This window comes from Poecile atricapillus, chromosome 9 (assembly GCF_030490865.1).
Source record: "Poecile atricapillus isolate bPoeAtr1 chromosome 9, bPoeAtr1.hap1, whole genome shotgun sequence".
Classification (NCBI taxonomy): domain Eukaryota; kingdom Metazoa; phylum Chordata; class Aves; order Passeriformes; family Paridae; genus Poecile; species Poecile atricapillus.
The window spans coordinates 10,659,128-10,677,157 of NC_081257.1; the positions used below are offsets into that span (position 1 = coordinate 10,659,128).

Sequence of the window (18,030 nt, forward strand, 5' to 3'; positions counted from 1 at the left end):
TTCTTTGTCTTTCCACTGAATAAAATAATTTATTACATAAGTAAAGTACAAACAGTGACTGCAGTTTTAATTCTTCATTTCTCTTACCATAATGATCACTTATATAACAACTTCATCTCCTGGTAACATTAGAGTAGAAATCAGAACATTACATTAAACCCACAGCTGCACTCTTCAGCTATTGCTTCTGTGTACATGTTTCTGGAATGAATCTTGGCTTAACATCTGTCACATAATATTTTATACCTTAAGTTCCTACATTGTGCAATTTTAATATACATAACCTGTATAATATAGTTATTTTGGAGATGACAGTGGTACTCTGTATGCAGAATTCAATGCATACAATTCAAAAGATGATGGGTAGCTGAAGTCAAGTGAATTCAGTTTTTTTACAACACTTCCAGAAAAATCTCAGTTGAAGTTAATACTAATAAAATACAAAATATATATATCAGCAGAAGATCAACTTGTGTGCACTGGAAAAAAAGGGCATTTGGAGAAAGGGATCTTCAGTGACGTTCCTACAGGTTCCTCTGTAAGCACCTCCATTACCACACAAACGCAGCTCGCTCCCGTAACATCCTGACACCAAAACGCTGCCACTCCCTCTGGTATATCCACAGCTCCTGAGTTGTGTCCAGACAGGCCAAAACTGCACCCCCTTTCCAGGCAATTAAACGTGGATCCAGATCCTAAATTCAAAACACAGATTGCGCACAATCATTGGTCTCATTTTGCATAGTTCTCCAACGTTGTATCCAATTTTTCCAACAGTATTCACCAGGTAGAATGTGGTGGGGTAGGGGAGGAGAAAAGTTTTTCAGTATTATCAAGGAAAAAATAGTGAGATAAAAATATGTAATTGATATTCAAGATGCTTAGAGAAGCCACGTTTTAAGACGCTTTCTAAGCATATCATGAATATCTTGCCTTCAGTAATGGAGGCTCTGAAATAGCAGAAGTATATTTACAAGTTTTGCCTGATTAATGCCAAATAAAAATTTATCTCAATGCCTGTTTTTCTACTATCTTGATAGTACTAAAAAATAAATTATATACAATTTCTTGCTGAGGAGACAGGTTACCTTCATGGGCCAACACTAACTGCTTCTTTATGAATAGGGCCTTGAGCTAATAAACACTTCAGTGATCTGTACCAGTCACACTCTTGCTATGCCTTTAACTCCCTGCCTCTAACCAGCCAGTGCTGTGTTACAGGCTGAAAGCTCCCTCAAACCTCAGATATTCATCTACTCTGGGATTTTGAAAGACTTTTTTCTTTTACTCTTTCAAAGATTTCAACCAGTTTAATAGTTACCTTAGGCCTTGTGATGACCTCAACATTTTCAACAACTCTTCTGAAAGAAGGCGGCATTTTGTTGAGAATTCGGTGTTGAAGAAACTCTTGAGCTTTATGAAACATAAGACCTCCTCCCACTACTAAGATGGAGCTATACATCTTCTTTTTTGTATCATCAGATGCTGGAAGGAATGAACACATAGAAATATATCTGTTTTTTAAAGTTAATATGGCCTGTAGTACAATTAATTTAGTGCAAGTCAAACCAGATAGAAACTGATCGCTTTTAAAATTCTTCTTCTATTCCTTGGACATGTAGCTCGAGAAATATCAAGATGCAAGATCAAGAAAGATGCAAGCATAAGAAACAGTGTAGCTACTCTCCAGGTGATAAAACCTAGAGACACCTCTTTCTTTGGTGGAATATAGGAGTTACATAAATCCACCCTGAGGTGGATTTTACAGACTTGTACAAATGTAATTCTTACCACAGCAGTCGATACTGTGAAGGATGGCTTTGTCCAGGCCCAAGGCTTTGCCTTCAAACTGAGAAATTGCAGTTTTCCTGGACATGTGTGCAGTTAAAGGCTCCTCTGAATCATTGCCAGGTATCATGCAGTCACCCTGGGAAGATCCCAATTCCACTTCTTGTGGGTAGATCCTCTCTGAAATGTCTGAGGATTGACCTCTCAATTCTCCCTCAAATGCACCAGGCTTTGACATAGATTTTCTGTCAGCTGTAGCTTTTGCAGACTTAAAAATGAGAAAACAAGTTGAAATATGAAAAATGCAAAAAGGTTACAGCAGATTACAGAACAGTACAAAGACTTAACTAAGAACCATTGTACTTCCCTTCACCTTTCTGCACAGCAAAGCTAAGCCCTGCATTATTACCTTATTTAATTTTCATTGTAATCCTCATGTTCTAAGTTAAGGGCTTATTTTGAACTCCATCAGATTGATCAATCCCATAATACGAAGCCTTATAGGACTTAAAACATGCATACTTCTAATTAAAGAATTGTTTTGGCATCTGTAACTACTTACTTTAAATTTATTCTTTAATACTTCTGACTGAGGTAACAAACTCTGGTTTCTGAGATGAACTAATGAGTCCTCATTTTATTCCCCAACTAAATGATAGTTAATGAAAAATAAAACCAGCAATCACACACCTGCTCCTGCTTACTTTGTGTGGCCAGCAGGTAATGTTCATCATGAGGGTCCTCAGGGTCACCTTGTGACCTGTGCTGCAAAATTGTCATTTTTTGTCCAACAATTCCAAAAGTTGCTGGATAAAACAGAGCCATGGGTGCCTGAAGAGAGAATTGGCATGGTTTTACTACAGTACTCCTTCTTTTGGCATTTATTACTGCTAAAAGAAAAGTCTTGTTTTATTTTTCTCACAATTCAAAATTAAATAGCAGTGTTTTTTTTTCCAGGTAGTTTGTAAAATACTAAAGTGTCTTCTGTTTTTTATAATTAAAAAAATCCCAAGAAATACACAAGTTTTTTACAGATTTAGCATTGTATGATAAGTAAATATCCAAATGTAGTTTGTTACAAAATTAGAAAATTCAGTGGTGAAAAACTTACAAAATTAACATTAATGCTTTGCACTTGAAGGATAATTATCATATTTAAATGAAGCAACAACCATTGTGGCTAAAGCTACTTGGAAAGTCTTGTGCATCCACCAGTGCTGCATCAGGCCCACCTGTCCATATAGGAATTAGTTTTATCTACAAGCATAGTTTAAGAACAATCACATGGGCTTAATAGCACTGGACTGATACAAATTGAGGCTCTGAGGCTGAATGCTCAATATACTTGTAATTTAATCAAAAATCACCTGTAATTTTTCATCCCCTAATCGGAACTGGTACAATAAAGCTGGAGAGTCTGGATGCCGAATTTGGAACTCATGATCTTGTAATCCAGAAATATCCTAAGGTCAGAAACAATGGAAACAAAAGAAAACAAGTATATTTTGTATTTATCAAGCTGCATAATCTATTTAACTACCAAAACCAACAAAAAGTAACAAAATTATTTTCCAATTATGGATTTTATTTACCTATTCTTGAATTTTTTAAAGTCTTTTCTATGTATTAAGATGTGCCAGACTGCTTTCTATGTGCCCAAGCCTCTACAATGAGCGTTTTGCAGGAAGAAGATACCTGCTGGCAGATCTTACAGAACTGAAATTGAAAACCAACAATAATGCAAATATCAGCTTCTTTCAGCAATAAGATCAAAGAAATTATCTTTCTATGGTTTGGAAATCCTTTTAGCTAGAGGAAGAATAAACCAAATTACAAACATTTCAAGTCTAAAGCTTCTACAGCTTCTGCCAGTATACTCCTGAGTAAAATATTTACAATTAACTCGGACTCACACAAAAGGGCTCTCCAGCGTAACATTCTGTAAAGGAAAATTACTTGGACAACACACAATAATGCCTCTTCTCACCTGATCTAGATGACAAAATGTCTCCTTTAGGTGCTGAAGCAGCAGGCAATCCAACTTATTGGTTAACTGGCAGTCTCTGTATGGGAATCCTGCTCGTTGCATAAGCCAATAAAAACACCTTGACACATCAGATCCTCCATAAGCAAGGCACAGCCTAAAACACAGAGAAGCAAAAGCTCCTTTAATATAGTTGCTGAAATACTGGCTGACTGCAGTGACAGGGAGAAGAATACTAGGAAGATTTTAGACATGCTGGGATCATGACTTCCACAGAATTTGGAGAATACAGTATTACTTCTGGATCAGTTGTGCCTGTTCTTTTAAAAATAATTCTTTAAGGTTCACATTGTAACAGTTGACTGTTAAATGCCTCAGAGTAAGAAAACCCCTAATTTATAGAAATTTTATCTCCTTTTAAAGGTCAAGTCTTTGGTAAGCAAATAAGTCCATGATTATAATAGTTCTGCACACTCTAAGGTACCTGGTGTTGCGATGGGAAACACCATCTTCTACACAGCAAACACTTGTCTTCTGATCTCCCACATCTACAATACATGCACTGCTTAAACCACTTCCAAATGTAGCACAGACAGACTCCTGGTGTACAATAATTCCTAGCAAAATGAGAATAAAAAATATTAAATTAATGCCAAACTTTACAGTCATATTGCTGACATTTAAAGGACATTTTAATGTCTTCTAAAGGCCTACAAAGAGCCTGACTCTGCACTGAAAGCCTGTATATTTAATTAAGATGGGGTGGGAGTACTTAGAGATTTTTTTTTTTTTTGGATAAGGCTTTAAAGGTCCCGAAAAAAGTTAAGAGCAGGGTCAAATGATCATTCCTTTGCAAGATTAAAGGTATTGTCTGCAAATTTTAATTATTTTTTTTAATCTGGCAGTGCAGGGTCTTGGCTACCAGATCTACATAAACTGTTTTCCTAATTTTTTTTCAACAAACCAAAAAACTTGTTTCAATATTAGCCAACCCTTTTGCCCCTTTAAAAGAGGCAGCAGTTATGTAATTGGCAAAAGACGAGGGTGCTAGTCCCAGCTAACCTGGGAGTGACATGCAAAAATGTGCTCTAAAAGAAAAAAAAAAAATCTTTATGCAATTAATCGTTAAGTACTTGCTTCATTATGGTTTTTACCTGAGAAGCCCATCTTCATTAGGATCATATTTACCAGTTCTTTCACATGTTGTTTATTATAGATGTCTGGAATTAGTAAAATGCATCTGTAGTACTGAAAACAAGAACAGTAAATTAAAGCCAGATCTCAAATAAAGTTTAATATACAATTTATTAAAAAAAAATTTCCCAATTTCTTAGGAAAGGCGTAGGCTATTAATACTTTAAAAAATGTTGTTCAAAGTAAGTGCCAAGAGTCTGTAGCCATTAGAATGTTTAAAAGTACATAAGGCATGAGACAAACATCTATCTGGCAAGGATAAGAAAACTATACAAGCATTAGGTAGCCCTTCCCCAGGTGCTTCCTTTACAGTCAACAAAAAACCCCAATCAAAGAGTAAGACTATGAAATGTCTATCATGGGATTTCTAAACATCCTTGTAAGAAGTTCTATCAACAGCTTTTGTCTTAAAAACATGGACAAAATTCCAGATGAAGTCTTGGGAACCCTGCTCACTAGCAGAAAGAAGGTATTTATTAGGAAAAGCACCAGTAAGAGGCTACCAATAACAGCAAGTTGCTTCTCTTTTACAGTAACACTTAGAGAAATGGATACAGCCCACAGCACATAAATGTGCTGTTCACAGCTCACCTTCAGGTCTTTCAGTGGTATTTCCAGGTATTTTTGTATTGCATATGACCATATAACTTCCAGGTCTGCCAGTACTGCAGTGAGGGAGCCACCAGGTCCTGAATGGAGATTCAGCTGCCCTCTTCTAATGGGCCAATGGATATTATAACAATCTAATGGATTAACATACAGTGCCTGAAAATGAAAGATTTTTCATTGCTTTTCCCAATAAAATAGTATCAAAATGAGTAACAACTGGGAAGAAAAGTATTTCAGAAGCAGAAGACACTGCAGAGCTCAGACTTATATAAGAGCAATACAGTGGATTTCTTTGTAACAGGGTTTGATTATAAGCCATTAAAATAAAAAGACAGCAAATTCATCATTGAAATTGTCTGAATGTTCTTACACACAGCCATCTAGTGCATATAAAGGCATACTCTTCCATGACCTCATATTAGAAACTAAAATAATTTAAACAAATAAAATTTTGAAGCCCACAAATATCAAGTTACTCAGCAGCAATTCCACATAAGTGATACTTTTATCAATTTCTTTCCTTTTCTCTCAATCATACCTTGTGGGTGAAGTTCTCACCCACTCCCTGCAAAAACCCTGATTTATAGCAGCAAAGGATCCAAGATACTTGTTAAGCAAATGGGGGAAACCCTCTTGTCTTGCTGAATGATAACAAATACTCAGTTACTCCACAGTAAAGTTTCTCAAGTGTGCTTGGTTAGCTTTCCACTCTTTAAGTACATACTAACTTACAGCAGACTGCAACTGATCAATGGCTGCATTAAAACACATGAAGCCTCAATCAGCAGGAAAATCAATCTTACCTCTTCTCCTACCAAAAATTCAGGATGATTTGATGTGTTTGTCCACTTGGCCCCAGAGCTGTGATCCAAAATGGCAGGCCTCATCTGTCTGTTGTACGACCTGGCCTGAAATGTAAAAAACAAACCAAATCCTGTTGATAATTATTTTACTCGTTACTTTTCATGCATGGAAGGAAATGAAACACCCCTTTGAAACCAGCCTTTGAGAAAACACAAACTTAATTTTCTCACCCTTTCAGTTAGATAACACAACAGCACTTAGCCATATTTGGTCTATAGAGGGTATAAAGCCTAGCATCACACCCAAGGGCTGTATGAATGAACAATTTAATAAGACCTTAAGAATGAATTACCTGATCAGGTGACACTGGTATGCGCCTTGCTCCATTCGACATCTTTTTGGACCATATGGCTTGGTCCACCATTTTAAGGCCATTTTGTCTCTGCTCAGTACTTTCAGGTTTCTAAGGAAAACCCCAAATATGCAATGTAAATACTTTCAAATCATGTCTGTATACTGGTAATACTGACACTATTAGGAAACAATACAATCATTACTGTGGTTGATAGTACGTAGAAGGGACAGATGTTTGTACAATACAAAATGGACTTAAGCTCATTTTAAAAGAAACTATTTTTTATATTAGAGTTCCCAACGCCTATTCAAGTCAATTGGAATCTTTTAACTGCCTTTAGTGGCTGCGAGACTTCATCTCTAGTGATGTGCTCAGGCCCTTATCTACTTACTCTACAGACATATGAAGTAGGAACAAAAATATTTAAAGAGATCTCAATGATTTAACGGTGAGGTTTAATATTAGAGGTTAATTTGATTTTTACAGATTCAGATTACAAATAAGATTATTATGTATGCTTTTTTAACCAGGCTGGACTAAAATGACTTGCTGTTATCCAAGTCACAAATTAACGAGTAACCAACACATCCACAAACTGAGAATTCAGATTCTAATCCTACAGCTGGCATTCTATCAGAAGAAACACCGAGTGTGGCACCAGACCACAGCACAGGGAAATCAACACGTACAAACCCTCAACCTATCCATTTTTTAGTTTTAGTTCATTGCAAACAAATAAAATAAAACCCAAGGAGACTAGTGCAAGCCTACTGACTTCAGTAGGTGGCATCTACAACCCTTCAAGGGGTGAAAAAAGTTTTCCAGGAGGCGTATTGTCCTCCGGTAAAACACGAAGGATGTGTGCACAGCAAACCGAAGGGCCCGGAACGGGCGCTGGCCCCGCGGATTCCGGCGCGGCGGGGCCCGCTTACATTGAGGCCGTCCCTGAGGAGCCAGCTGTCCCTGTAGGCCGCCTGGCCCTGCTGCTTGTGTCGCCGCGCGATCACGTGCGGGATGCCCGCGGGCAGCGTGTCCGTGGCCCGCCCGAGCCGCAGGGTGGTGGAGCCGGGGTGGATCACCACGATGAAGTTGCTCTGTATTTGCTGAAAGCAGCACAACGTGCAGGGAGTCAGATCGAGTCCCCGCGACCACCCGGAGCCCTCCCGGCGCTTCCACACCCCCTCCGCAGGCCTTTAAAAGGCCGAGCCCGGGCCGGGCCCGCCCCGGCGGGGAGGGAGCAGCGCCGGAGCAGCCGCGCTGGGCTCCGGGCCTCACCTCCTGCAGGGACTCGGGCACGGCGGCGGGGACGATGGGCCGCTTCACGCCGCGCTGCTCGCGCTCCCGGTCGCGCTCCTTGTCCTTGCCGTTCTCCGCCTCGCCTTTCTCCGCCTGGGTCATGCTCCGGCCGGGCGGAAGCCGCGGCTGCCGGGCCCGAGCGGCGCCGAGCCCGGCGCGGGGCGGAAGCGGGCGGGCCCTGGCCCGGCGCCGCCCCTCGAGCAGGTACCGGAGGGGGCTCGGCGGCTCCTGGGAGCTGCCCGGGATGGCCCCGCTTGTAGCGGAGTGCGGGGCTCCTGCCCCGGCGCTGGGGAGCCCAGCAGCCGCACAGGGAGCCTGGGGAGCAGCCCCGCCGCTGCCGCGGGTCTGGTGGAGCCCAGCCAAAGTCTGTCAGCTGGGCTGGTACTGCTGCTGGGGCTGCAGGAGGGGGATACGGCCCTCCTACAGCTTAAAATACTCTGTACAAAGGCTGTAGTACAGCTGGTGTACATGGTACCGCTGTAAAGGGCTAACGATGAGCAGCATCCCTGTCTGTGGGCAGCGAGTTCCTTTATTAACTGTGCAGATAGGATGTTTGGAGCTGGGGGAGATGTGGGTTTTAAAGGCTGGAAGTTGCCGTCACACAGCCAAGCGTGAATTCAGGCCAGGTACGCCGGGGTGCAGCTGCAGTTGGAGCTGCTGGTTGAGCTCGGGGCCGCAGGAGCCCCGGTGAGGCCGAGAGCTGGCAGCCCTTGGCACAGCCAGGGCAGGAACCCAGGCACGGGAGCAGCCCATGACCCCCAGAGTCTGCCATGCTTACACTGAGGGTTTAAAAGCCCTGGCGTTCCTTTGTTCGGGGTCCTTCCTCAGAGGTACCGTCGCTGTTATTTATTATGCCAAGATTAAATTATTTTAAGGATCTGGACTGACACTCTGCTTTGGGAAACCTGGGCTGACTGTGTGTATGGTGTGTGTAGGGAGTCAACAGGCAAGTTCAGATCTCAGCTTACTGCGTGTGGATGTAGCTGCCAGAGAGGTGCCTGGATAGTCAGACAGGAATGTTTCCTTAACAAGAAATTATTAAGGAGGCTTAAGTAAAAAATTTGCAGTGGCACTATATGGAAAATAATTTAATCTGGATTCTTGTCAGCTAATTTTTTCTCAAATAGATGCAGCCCTCTTTAAGCAAAAAAAAAAACCCCAAACCCCGTAAATCCCAAATGAACTCCATGAACACTGAGAAACTCCCATCCTGAAAACAGGTATATTAAAGATAGTTCCCATTTGAAAGAAAATAACTATTCTGGGATAGCTGTCAGTATTTGAGTTGACCTCTTTTTTCTTCATGTAATAAAAACAATACTTAATTTTATTGTAAAAAACACCCAAAATTTGTACAGTAAATTTGTTTACACATTTCAGTAAGTTTATAGTAGGGAATGAAGCTGTTTCAAGAGGTGTTTCTGTTATAAAACCCATTATGTGCCTTAGTGAGGCAAGGGTTGTAAACAAAGTAATTTGTTAACTGCATTTTTGAAGTGCTTTTGGAGTATCATTAATATGATGAAAATACAGCAAAGTACAGGGTGTTTGTCCCGAGAGAGTGAATACAAAACCTCTTAGGAAGTGCTGCTTTGACTCTTGAGGGACCCTCTGTATCAACTATAAATATGTATTTTTTCTCATCTGAATAGCAGAAGGCTCATTGTACTTCAGATTTTTTCAGTTTCTAAAAATTATGAGAAAATCAGCCTTGTGACAAGCCAAATATAATTTACTTATTACTTTGCAACTACAGTAAAATGTTCAGAAACTATACAAAGACTTTAGACAGTAAACATGTATTTAATGAAACTGTGGTTCAGTTACACCGGATCCTTGAAGAAGGAGTTCCCAGCACAACTTCATTAACCTGCTTCTATCACAGAACAGTTTCCAGTCAGGCATACACATTCCCATTTGGTCCACCACTAACTCTTCATCTGGTAGATGTGTATGCTTGTGCCTGCCTCTTCAGCAGGCGTTTACCTGAAAGATAAAGTAATAACACTACATTTAAAGATGCCTTTCTTTGTGAGATAAAATTAAGTAAAACATTTAAAATAATATTGTTTTCAATTTAGCTAAATGTGACATGCTAAAGACTTGCTAACTTTATTTCTGAGCATTGCTGTGATTACACAAAAGCCATCTCCAAAGTCTTTGCTGGCCTTGTGTCTACTCAACAAGAAAAAAACATCACGATGTCCCAGGGATTTTCTCCCACTTGGAAGAAGCTTATCCTTGCTCTAGTGAACTGAAATACTGGTGTATGTGTTTCCTGGGACATGAACTTTTTCCTACAAGGTTTGTAGGTATTAACCATCTGCATGGGGATTTTTTTTTTCATAGTAACTTTTATTATAGTAACAATGGGAGTGACTGATGAAAAACATGGACTGTTTACTTAAGTGTTAAATTAAACCATACTGTAAATACACTCAGTGTCAGCTGTAACTCACAGCAGCCAAACTGATTATTAAACAGAATTAAATGATCAGGCAGCTGTAAGAAATTTAAAACCTTTTTTACCTGTATTTTTAAGCAATTCTGGTTTTTACACTTTAGTGGAATTCAAGATTGGTATGGCTGTATTATTGTAACAGGGGAAAAACCCCATTTTTACTGTCTTGTAAAAACTTTATTTTTTTCTTTCTTTTCTGTTGAGAAATATCAACTTTAACAAAACCCCTCACATATCATAGAACTATTAGAAATGCAAGAAAAAGCAAAAAATGCATTTTCTAACAATCTGATCTTTAAATTAGCAGCCAAAAAACATGAGAAGCTATAAATAACTGATCAGCTGTGCTAAAAAATCTTTGCCTCACTTTGTCTATCAACTTCTGTGCAACTAAAAGTGAAAGCCCACCATTCCTAAAACAAAATCCTTTTTAACATCCCTTCCCCCTGCTTTTTCTCCCCTTGTACTGGAAGTATCTTTGATTATTGAATAATTTTGATTATTTCCCTGTTTTGGTAACTTCTGCAGCAGGAGGACAAAACACTCCATTCTACCTTAACTCTGAATTAACACTGCTATCAAAAAAACCCCCAAACCCTGCAAAGCAGGATACAGCAGATTTGGAATTACCTTCCTCATCCACCTCCAGCCATTGGTGGTGGACTTGGGCCTCCACCCCAGTGATTTATTCGGCCCATCCGACGGCGAGGATGTGCTGGAGGCCTGAAAAGAAAGGAGTTCTACTGTCATTAAACTTTTCAACTAAAAATACAATAACACAGTCTCTGAATGTCAGTAGTGAGAAAGTCTGAACCTCTGAAAAGTTGAGTTTCACCTGAGAAGCTGTAAGAAAACCCCATCCCCACTTTCACAAAAATCCTCTCCTGTTTCATTACTGCTGTGTGATGTGAGAAAGCTACAGATCACTGATGCTTTTACACAGTCCTACCAAACACTTAGGCTGTGGTGTTCATAGGAATTATACCCCTGTAACAGTATTTTGCTTTATCTGTAGGTAATGTAATACAAGAAATGACTACACTAATGCAAGTCAAATGCTGAGTATAAACATGTCTAAGAAAAGAGTCTTAACAAAGGTATATCTTGTCTCCTAGGCAGGTTTCAAAAATATTCAGAGAGGTGTTTGTACTGCTATCACAGCTGTCCAGAGCTGTGTGTTACCAACAATAGTGCAGGTAACTGTGAGGTGCCTCCCACCCAGGAAGGCAAAGATTTATTTCCAGATAAGCATTATTAAAGTGAGAGGTGAGGCTTTAAAGCCCGGGAAGTGTGAATTCCATTCTTCTGCCTCAGGAGATGGACCCCTTGTGGGGTGCCAGCCCAGGTGTTCTGACTGGGTTTGAGCCCCTGGGGTTTCTCCCTCACTCTGTCCCCGACCTTAAACTCCGCCCTGGTTCTGTCCCACAAAACCCATCACCCTGCTTCTGTTCAGCGCTCTCTGTCTCTGGATCTAAGCTGAATTTGTTCCTATGTTGAATAAATGGTTTCCTGAGCAAAAGCCTGTCTTGCTGGAGTCTCATGTCAGTCACTGGAACTGTAGCCTGCCTGGACATGATCCTGCAGCCCTGGAACACTACAGATAACCATTTTAGCCTTCCTGGACAAACCAATTCAATGCAAATCACAACAGCAATCTACTCAGATTCATGTCACTTCACTAAGATAGGGGAAAAAACTGGTGTGAATATGAAAAAAAAATACCCTCTTCCATCATGGTATCCTGAATAGGAGGAAGACGTGTAGCCTCTTCTTCTCAAATCTGGTTGAATAATGCTCTGGAAACTGAAAAATTAAAACAAGGGTCAGGTGAATTAATAGCTACATGCAGTTTTTTATTTTTTTGTTTGGAAGATAAGAAATGGCCTGAAAAACAGTAAGTAGTGTTCAGTAATGAAAAGTGTATCTTGTCATGATCACTGTTGTTTAAATCTTGGCAATTTGTCTTCTACATATGAAACTAAAACCTGAAATAATTCCAAATTACAGTGAAGCTTAAACTATAAAACCTAGTTTTCTTGTTAATCTGTAAGAAATGCACAAATGTGCAATTGAAACCACTAAGAACTGTTGAATACATCACATGAACTTTCTGTTTGTTACCTGGCTTTGATCTGGGGCCACAAGTTTGTGTTTACTGCTGTGTGATTACTTTTATGTAGTCAGAATCTATTGTCACTGGCAGAAATTATCCAAACAGAAAAATTATTTCATCAGCTAGTATATGCTTTTTACAAGAGTGTGTATTTTCTTTTTGGAGTATCAAAATAGATGAAATGTAAGAAAACTCATTTGAACTGCCAGTAAGTTAGTGTCACTTTTCATGCACTTTAAGTATACTGTGCTTAATAAACAAATCCACATAGTTGTAGTAAAGCATTTATACATATGGAATGCTAGAAAGTAAATACAACATTTTTATTTTTGTGTTACTGATGTAACAGTAGCATGGTGTAACTCCCACAAGTTGTCAAATCTAAAATGAAGCTCACCAAAAGAATTAACTTCTACTTACAACAGAACCACAAAATCTGCTATTGACCAGAAGAAATCTGTTATAGATGACAAACTCCAGGGAGCCCGACTCTGGTTATCCAAAACTTGTCCTGTAACATATCCAGATACAAAACATCTGGTGACGTTCAGTGTGTATACTATACAGTATATTACACAAAACCAGATCTGCTAAGTCCAGGGTTTGCAGCTGGGACAGTGAAACTACAGTTCATGGCAGCGAGTTTCATTTCCTGCAGGTTACTGCCCAAGTACTTGAACTAAAGGGATCAGCACCGTCACAGGGGCTCCGCGTCCAGGAAACCTACAGGAAGGACCAGCGCAGTGTCCGATTCCCCGCGAGAGAGTAACGAGCTGCCCTGTGCCGCTGCCGGTGTCTGCAGCACGCACTCGCACTCGTCAAAGTCCCTACACCCGCTTTAGAAGCAAACAAGGCTCGGCCGCAGGGCAGCGGGGGGTGACACGACACCGGCAGCTGGCGGACCCTGCCGGGCTGTCCCGGCACTGCTGTTCTGCGCAGCGCGGGCCCGGGCCGCCCCCGGCCGCTGCCCTGCCCCCGGCCCGTCCCCTCAGCGCTGGAGTCGCACACCGCGGCCGCCCCGGCCCCCCGGCCCCTCACCGTTGGAGATGTACACCATGGCTGCCCGCCGGCCCGGCCCGCCCCGCCCCTGCGCCTGCGCGCCCGCCGCGCGCATGGGCAGCGCGCTGCTGACGGCTGCGGCCGCCGGGCGGCGCTTGGCTCCGCGCTGCCTCGCCACAGGGCACCGCCGGGCCCGCCCCGAGACTGACGGGGATATGTTATCCGCTCAGGACCGCCTGCTACCCGGGGGACCCTGTCAGCAGTCCTGTTACTGACGAGTGTTCCCTCGGCACCGCGGTCAGCGGGGAATCGCGCTCGGCAGCCGGGGTGACGAGGGGTTCCCCTGAGCAGCCGCTGTTATAACGAGGTTCCTGTCAGTGCCCTGCACCGGGGCCCCCTCAGCAGCCCCGGGGCTCGCCTCGGGCCGGGCGGCTCCTCCCTCCCAGCCGGCGGGTCCGCTACACCCTAAAATGGATTTATTTTAGGGGTTCCAGAGCTTCTCTGCCGCCTTTAATAATAGTAACGGGAGTTGGAATAGTCTGTCCGGGTTTCATAAAAACTCTGCGTCCCTAGTCGCCTTCTGCAGTAATGATAGAAATACGACCAAGTGCAGAGATGATTTAACACTTCTCTCCAAAGGGAGCTTCTGTTCTTTCTGTTTAATGACAATTATGTGGCTATGCATATTCACATTATGTTCGTGGGACTGTTCAACCCTAAGTCGGGCTTTTGTTTTAATTAATTTGATTTTTATAAAAACCTTGCCCTGCAAATAGTGGCTTGCATTCCTTTTCTAGGAGAACACATGCTTGTAAAATTTGGGATAACTATACCGCTTTATAGGCAAATTCAATATAACACCTTCTCTCTCTTAGTTTTTAAGCTAAACTAATAGAGAAGGGATGTTTAATTCCGATGTGAAGCAGCGGTAAAAAAATTTATGTAAAAATGCTTTCATCCTTCCTTAGCAATATCTGTGTTTTCTTAGTGATGATGAGGTAGAATCCTTTGCTAAGAGGGGCATAACAGAAGAGTGTTTTCTGAAGTTCAAATTGTGATACAGTGTCTCTGACAGTGCAGCTGTTCCCCCGGTAAAGAAATTGTTTGCAACTGACAGGTGTTTATAACTGTGACCCCTCATGCATCTGAAGGAGATTGCTTTATTGCAGGCCCTTTTTAACAACTTTAACAATTATAACCCATATCCCACATGCTAGGGCATGTGGTGTGTTTCTGTTATCTGTAAAAGCTGTCTTAACTGTTCAGCATACATTGGACTGTCTGATTTTGGTGATAGCTTGGTTGTAAATACATTTGAAAGGGGGAAAAAAGCTTTAGCACACTCATGCTGTGGAGCTGCTTGTAGATAGCAGGAACATTCTTATCAGCCACCTGGTGGGAGAGGTATGGGCTGTTTGACTGAGAAAACTCCTACATGAAAAGTGGAAAGGAAGCTGGGAAGACTTGCATTCCTAGTAGACAAGGTGCTACTGTTTGTCATTTATCTTTATTTTTGTGTCTGAGGAGACTACAACACAAAATAGATGCTGGAATCCTCTGTCCTCACTGATGTGATATCCCTGAAAATATGTGCAGCTGGGGTATCCCAGTGCTGTTTCCTGCTGGATATGCATTTACACTGATGACTGAGCAAGTAGAAGTGTTTCTTCTTGATTCATATTTGCTTTGCTGTGTGTTTGGAGCTTTGTGCCTGCATTTGGAGCCTTTTAATGGGCACTTGAATATGCCATTGCTGTGGCAGGAGTGGATTCCCCCTGATGAAGCAAGGCTGAGATTGCACAGCAGCTGGAGCTCTCCTGCAGTGTGGGCATGGAGTGATCAGCTGTGCTGTGCACACTGAGGGCTGGCAGGTGGCAAAGATGTCGTGTGGATAAGCAGTTCTGGAATCAACAGATTTCAGCAAATGAAACCCTGTTTTTCCTCTCTGTGCAGCAGTAATGGCCAGCAATTTCCTAATGGCCAGCAGTTTCCTCATCGGTGGAAACTGTGTAGAACTGTATATGACAAGATTAACAGAAATTTCGAGAATTCCACTTACTGCATTGGAAAGGGTGATGCAAATAAGGTGACAAACTGAAGAAAGCTCTATCTGTTGCTAGAGGCATCTCTGATACTCGATACACCCTTTTAGCTGTTAAACTTCAACTGCTTCAAACTTAACAGCCAAGGTAAAAATAGCACCTAGGATACTTTGCAGAAGTAGGTGGATGAAGCCAATTCCATAATCTATTTGGTGAATAAAATAGTGATAACTGGAATGTTGTTCTAAAGAGCTTTTATGGTTCTGTTGTATTAATATCAGTTTTTTGTCTTCCAATGGAATATGTTTGTGCAATCAAAACACTTTTGAATGGGTGCAAACTGTGTAGGTATTTTAAAAGCACGTGGTTGTTGAAGATGAGATGGACTCACACTGGCAAAGTTGATGCAGGACTATATTCCATGTAAGGAACCCCATGCTAGAGGAGGGGAATGACTCTTTGAGCAGTGCCTGAAACAACCTGTAATGAACTAACCATCAGCCCCATTCCCTGTCTCCCTGTGCTGCTGGGGACAGGAGACAGAGCTTGGGAAGGAGAGAGGAGTAGGAGGAAGATAGTTTTAAGGTTTATTTTACTTCTCATTATCCTGTTCTGATTTGTAAACAATAAATTCAATTAATATGCTGAATTTGAGTCTGTCTTGCCTGTGATGGTATTTGGTGAGTCATCTCTCTCCTGGACTGTAAAGCATGAACCTTTCATTATATTTTCTCTCCCCTGTCCACTTGTGAAGGGGAGTGAAAAACTGGCTTTGATGGGTGCCTGGTGTCCAGCCCACCACACAGAGTGAATTGGAGAAGTGCTGTGTAATATCTGGTTGTGGAACACACACCTCCTAACAGATTAACTTGTATCCAAAAAATCACATTTGCTTCTGTCATTATCACATATTAGAGGACCCTAAAGATACTGATTTTTAAACACAAGTGACACTCTTTACTATCCTATTTACTGCATTTTCCACTTTTTTTCTCATTTAATGCAATCCATTGCATTATACTTTATAATCTAAAATATAACGTACATGGGCTCAGTGCTATCAAAGGCAGAACTAGCCCCCAGTAAGAAATTGAATATAAACTTGAATATTTTGTTCATTTTCATCAGACTGCATGACAAAACCATGGTTTCAGTTCTTTACGGTCATATTGTCATGACTTTCAATATTCTTCCTTTTATGCCTGACTTAAATGGGTTTTAAATTCAGAAGGAGCAAATTCAGAAGAATTTCCAGTAACTTCTTTATGTTGAAAATGAATTGCAATTGAATTATCCTGTTTTTCATGCTTAAGGAAGCAGAAAAGCCTACCTGTAAAGAATTCTGAAGTGCTAATTTTATTCATCAATAACTACAGTAAAAATTAAAGTTCTCCAGCAATCTAGTCAATGTGAAGCTGAGCTTCAGTGGTAGAGAAAAAGAGTGCAAGCCAGACTAAGTAGTGACATGATAAAATTTCTTGAGTTCTTCCATAAAGTAATATGTTGATTCTAATTACTGCATTAAAAAAAAAAAAAAGGGACCTTATAGTGCTGTTGAAGAAGATAGTAAAAGTGCATTTGTGTTAGAAGCAAAGGCAGTAATCTATATATTTTATATGTGTTATATACCACCTATCTATATAGGTGGTATCTGAAAAAATAATGGGAGAGTTGAAATATATAAACATGTAAATGGATTAAATTTTTCATTTTCTTTGGTAACAGAAACATTTGATGACAGTGAAAATTAGTGGATGCTAACAGGTATCTTTATAGTCTCCTGACAGAAAAGCACTTCCATGCACAAGGAGGTTGTTCTTCCCACAAACCTCGCCCCCCCCAAACCTGGTCAGACTGTTTTTCTTGAAAAAGACTTTAGAATCAAGCATTTTTAGACTTTTCTTTCATGGTAGGATTCTCACATTCTAGGTTGCTGTCAAAACTAAATTTCTTTTTGGAGGAAGTAGACATGAGTTTAAGGAAAGACATTTTTTCCTTAGGCATTGGATTCCTTCAGTTTTCTTGCCCTTGGACAAAAAAAAAAAACCAAAAACAAACGTGTGAGAATCAAGCAGAGTTGGATACTTTTGACTAAGAACAGTGTTTAAATTTGTGCTTTAGAACCAGTCAGGGATATAAGCAATCACCTCTGAGTCTCCAAGCAGTAGGAATTAAGCTGAGATGTTTGAGTAAGTAGCTTATTCTCATATCCCAACTGGTATCTCTTGAGCTTTTCTTTGAAGTGTTTGACAGCAGGTACTGAAAAGAGCTACAGCAAAGCATTTTATGCCTGGAACACCTTTCAAAGGCTTTCCAGTCATCCTTGCTGCTTTCTGCTTACCCTCCTGCTGTGGATCTGCAGCCTTTCTGTGCATATTAGAGGGA

At 41.0% G+C, this 18,030-nt stretch overlaps 2 protein-coding genes across 4 annotated transcripts; both read right to left on the reverse strand.

Moving 5' to 3' along the window:
* On the reverse strand, positions 1-8,209 carry ACTR8 (actin related protein 8). Of its 2 annotated transcripts, XM_058844781.1 has the most exons (13): positions 8,010-8,207; positions 7,667-7,837; positions 6,732-6,842; positions 6,379-6,483; positions 5,558-5,731; positions 4,927-5,020; positions 4,257-4,389; positions 3,776-3,929; positions 3,156-3,251; positions 2,479-2,619; positions 1,792-2,056; positions 1,322-1,485; positions 1-695 (listed from the first exon to the last, which is right to left on the reverse strand). In XM_058844781.1, the coding sequence occupies exons 1-13, from the start codon at positions 8,130-8,132 to the stop codon at positions 552-554; spliced, it is 1,875 nt and encodes a 624-aa protein (XP_058700764.1). In that variant the 5' UTR covers positions 8,133-8,207; the 3' UTR covers positions 1-551. The 2 variants fall into 2 exon arrangements, with proteins under 2 accessions (XP_058700764.1, XP_058700765.1); XM_058844782.1 differs by lacking the exons at positions 6,732-6,842; positions 7,667-7,837 and having other exon boundaries at positions 8,010-8,209.
* A 1,532-nt stretch (positions 8,210-9,741) lies between these two features.
* On the reverse strand, positions 9,742-13,773 carry SELENOK (selenoprotein K). 2 transcript variants are annotated; one of them, XM_058844783.1, is made up of 5 exons: positions 13,643-13,773; positions 13,025-13,115; positions 12,214-12,294; positions 11,122-11,214; positions 9,742-10,016 (listed from the first exon to the last, which is right to left on the reverse strand). In XM_058844783.1, the coding sequence occupies exons 1-5, from the start codon at positions 13,716-13,718 to the stop codon at positions 10,013-10,015; spliced, it is 345 nt and encodes a 114-aa protein (XP_058700766.1). In that variant the 5' UTR covers positions 13,719-13,773; the 3' UTR covers positions 9,742-10,012. The 2 variants fall into 2 exon arrangements, with proteins under 2 accessions (XP_058700766.1, XP_058700767.1); XM_058844784.1 differs by lacking the exon at positions 9,742-10,016 and having other exon boundaries at positions 11,118-11,214.
* Positions 13,774-18,030: the final 4,257 nt, after the last annotated feature.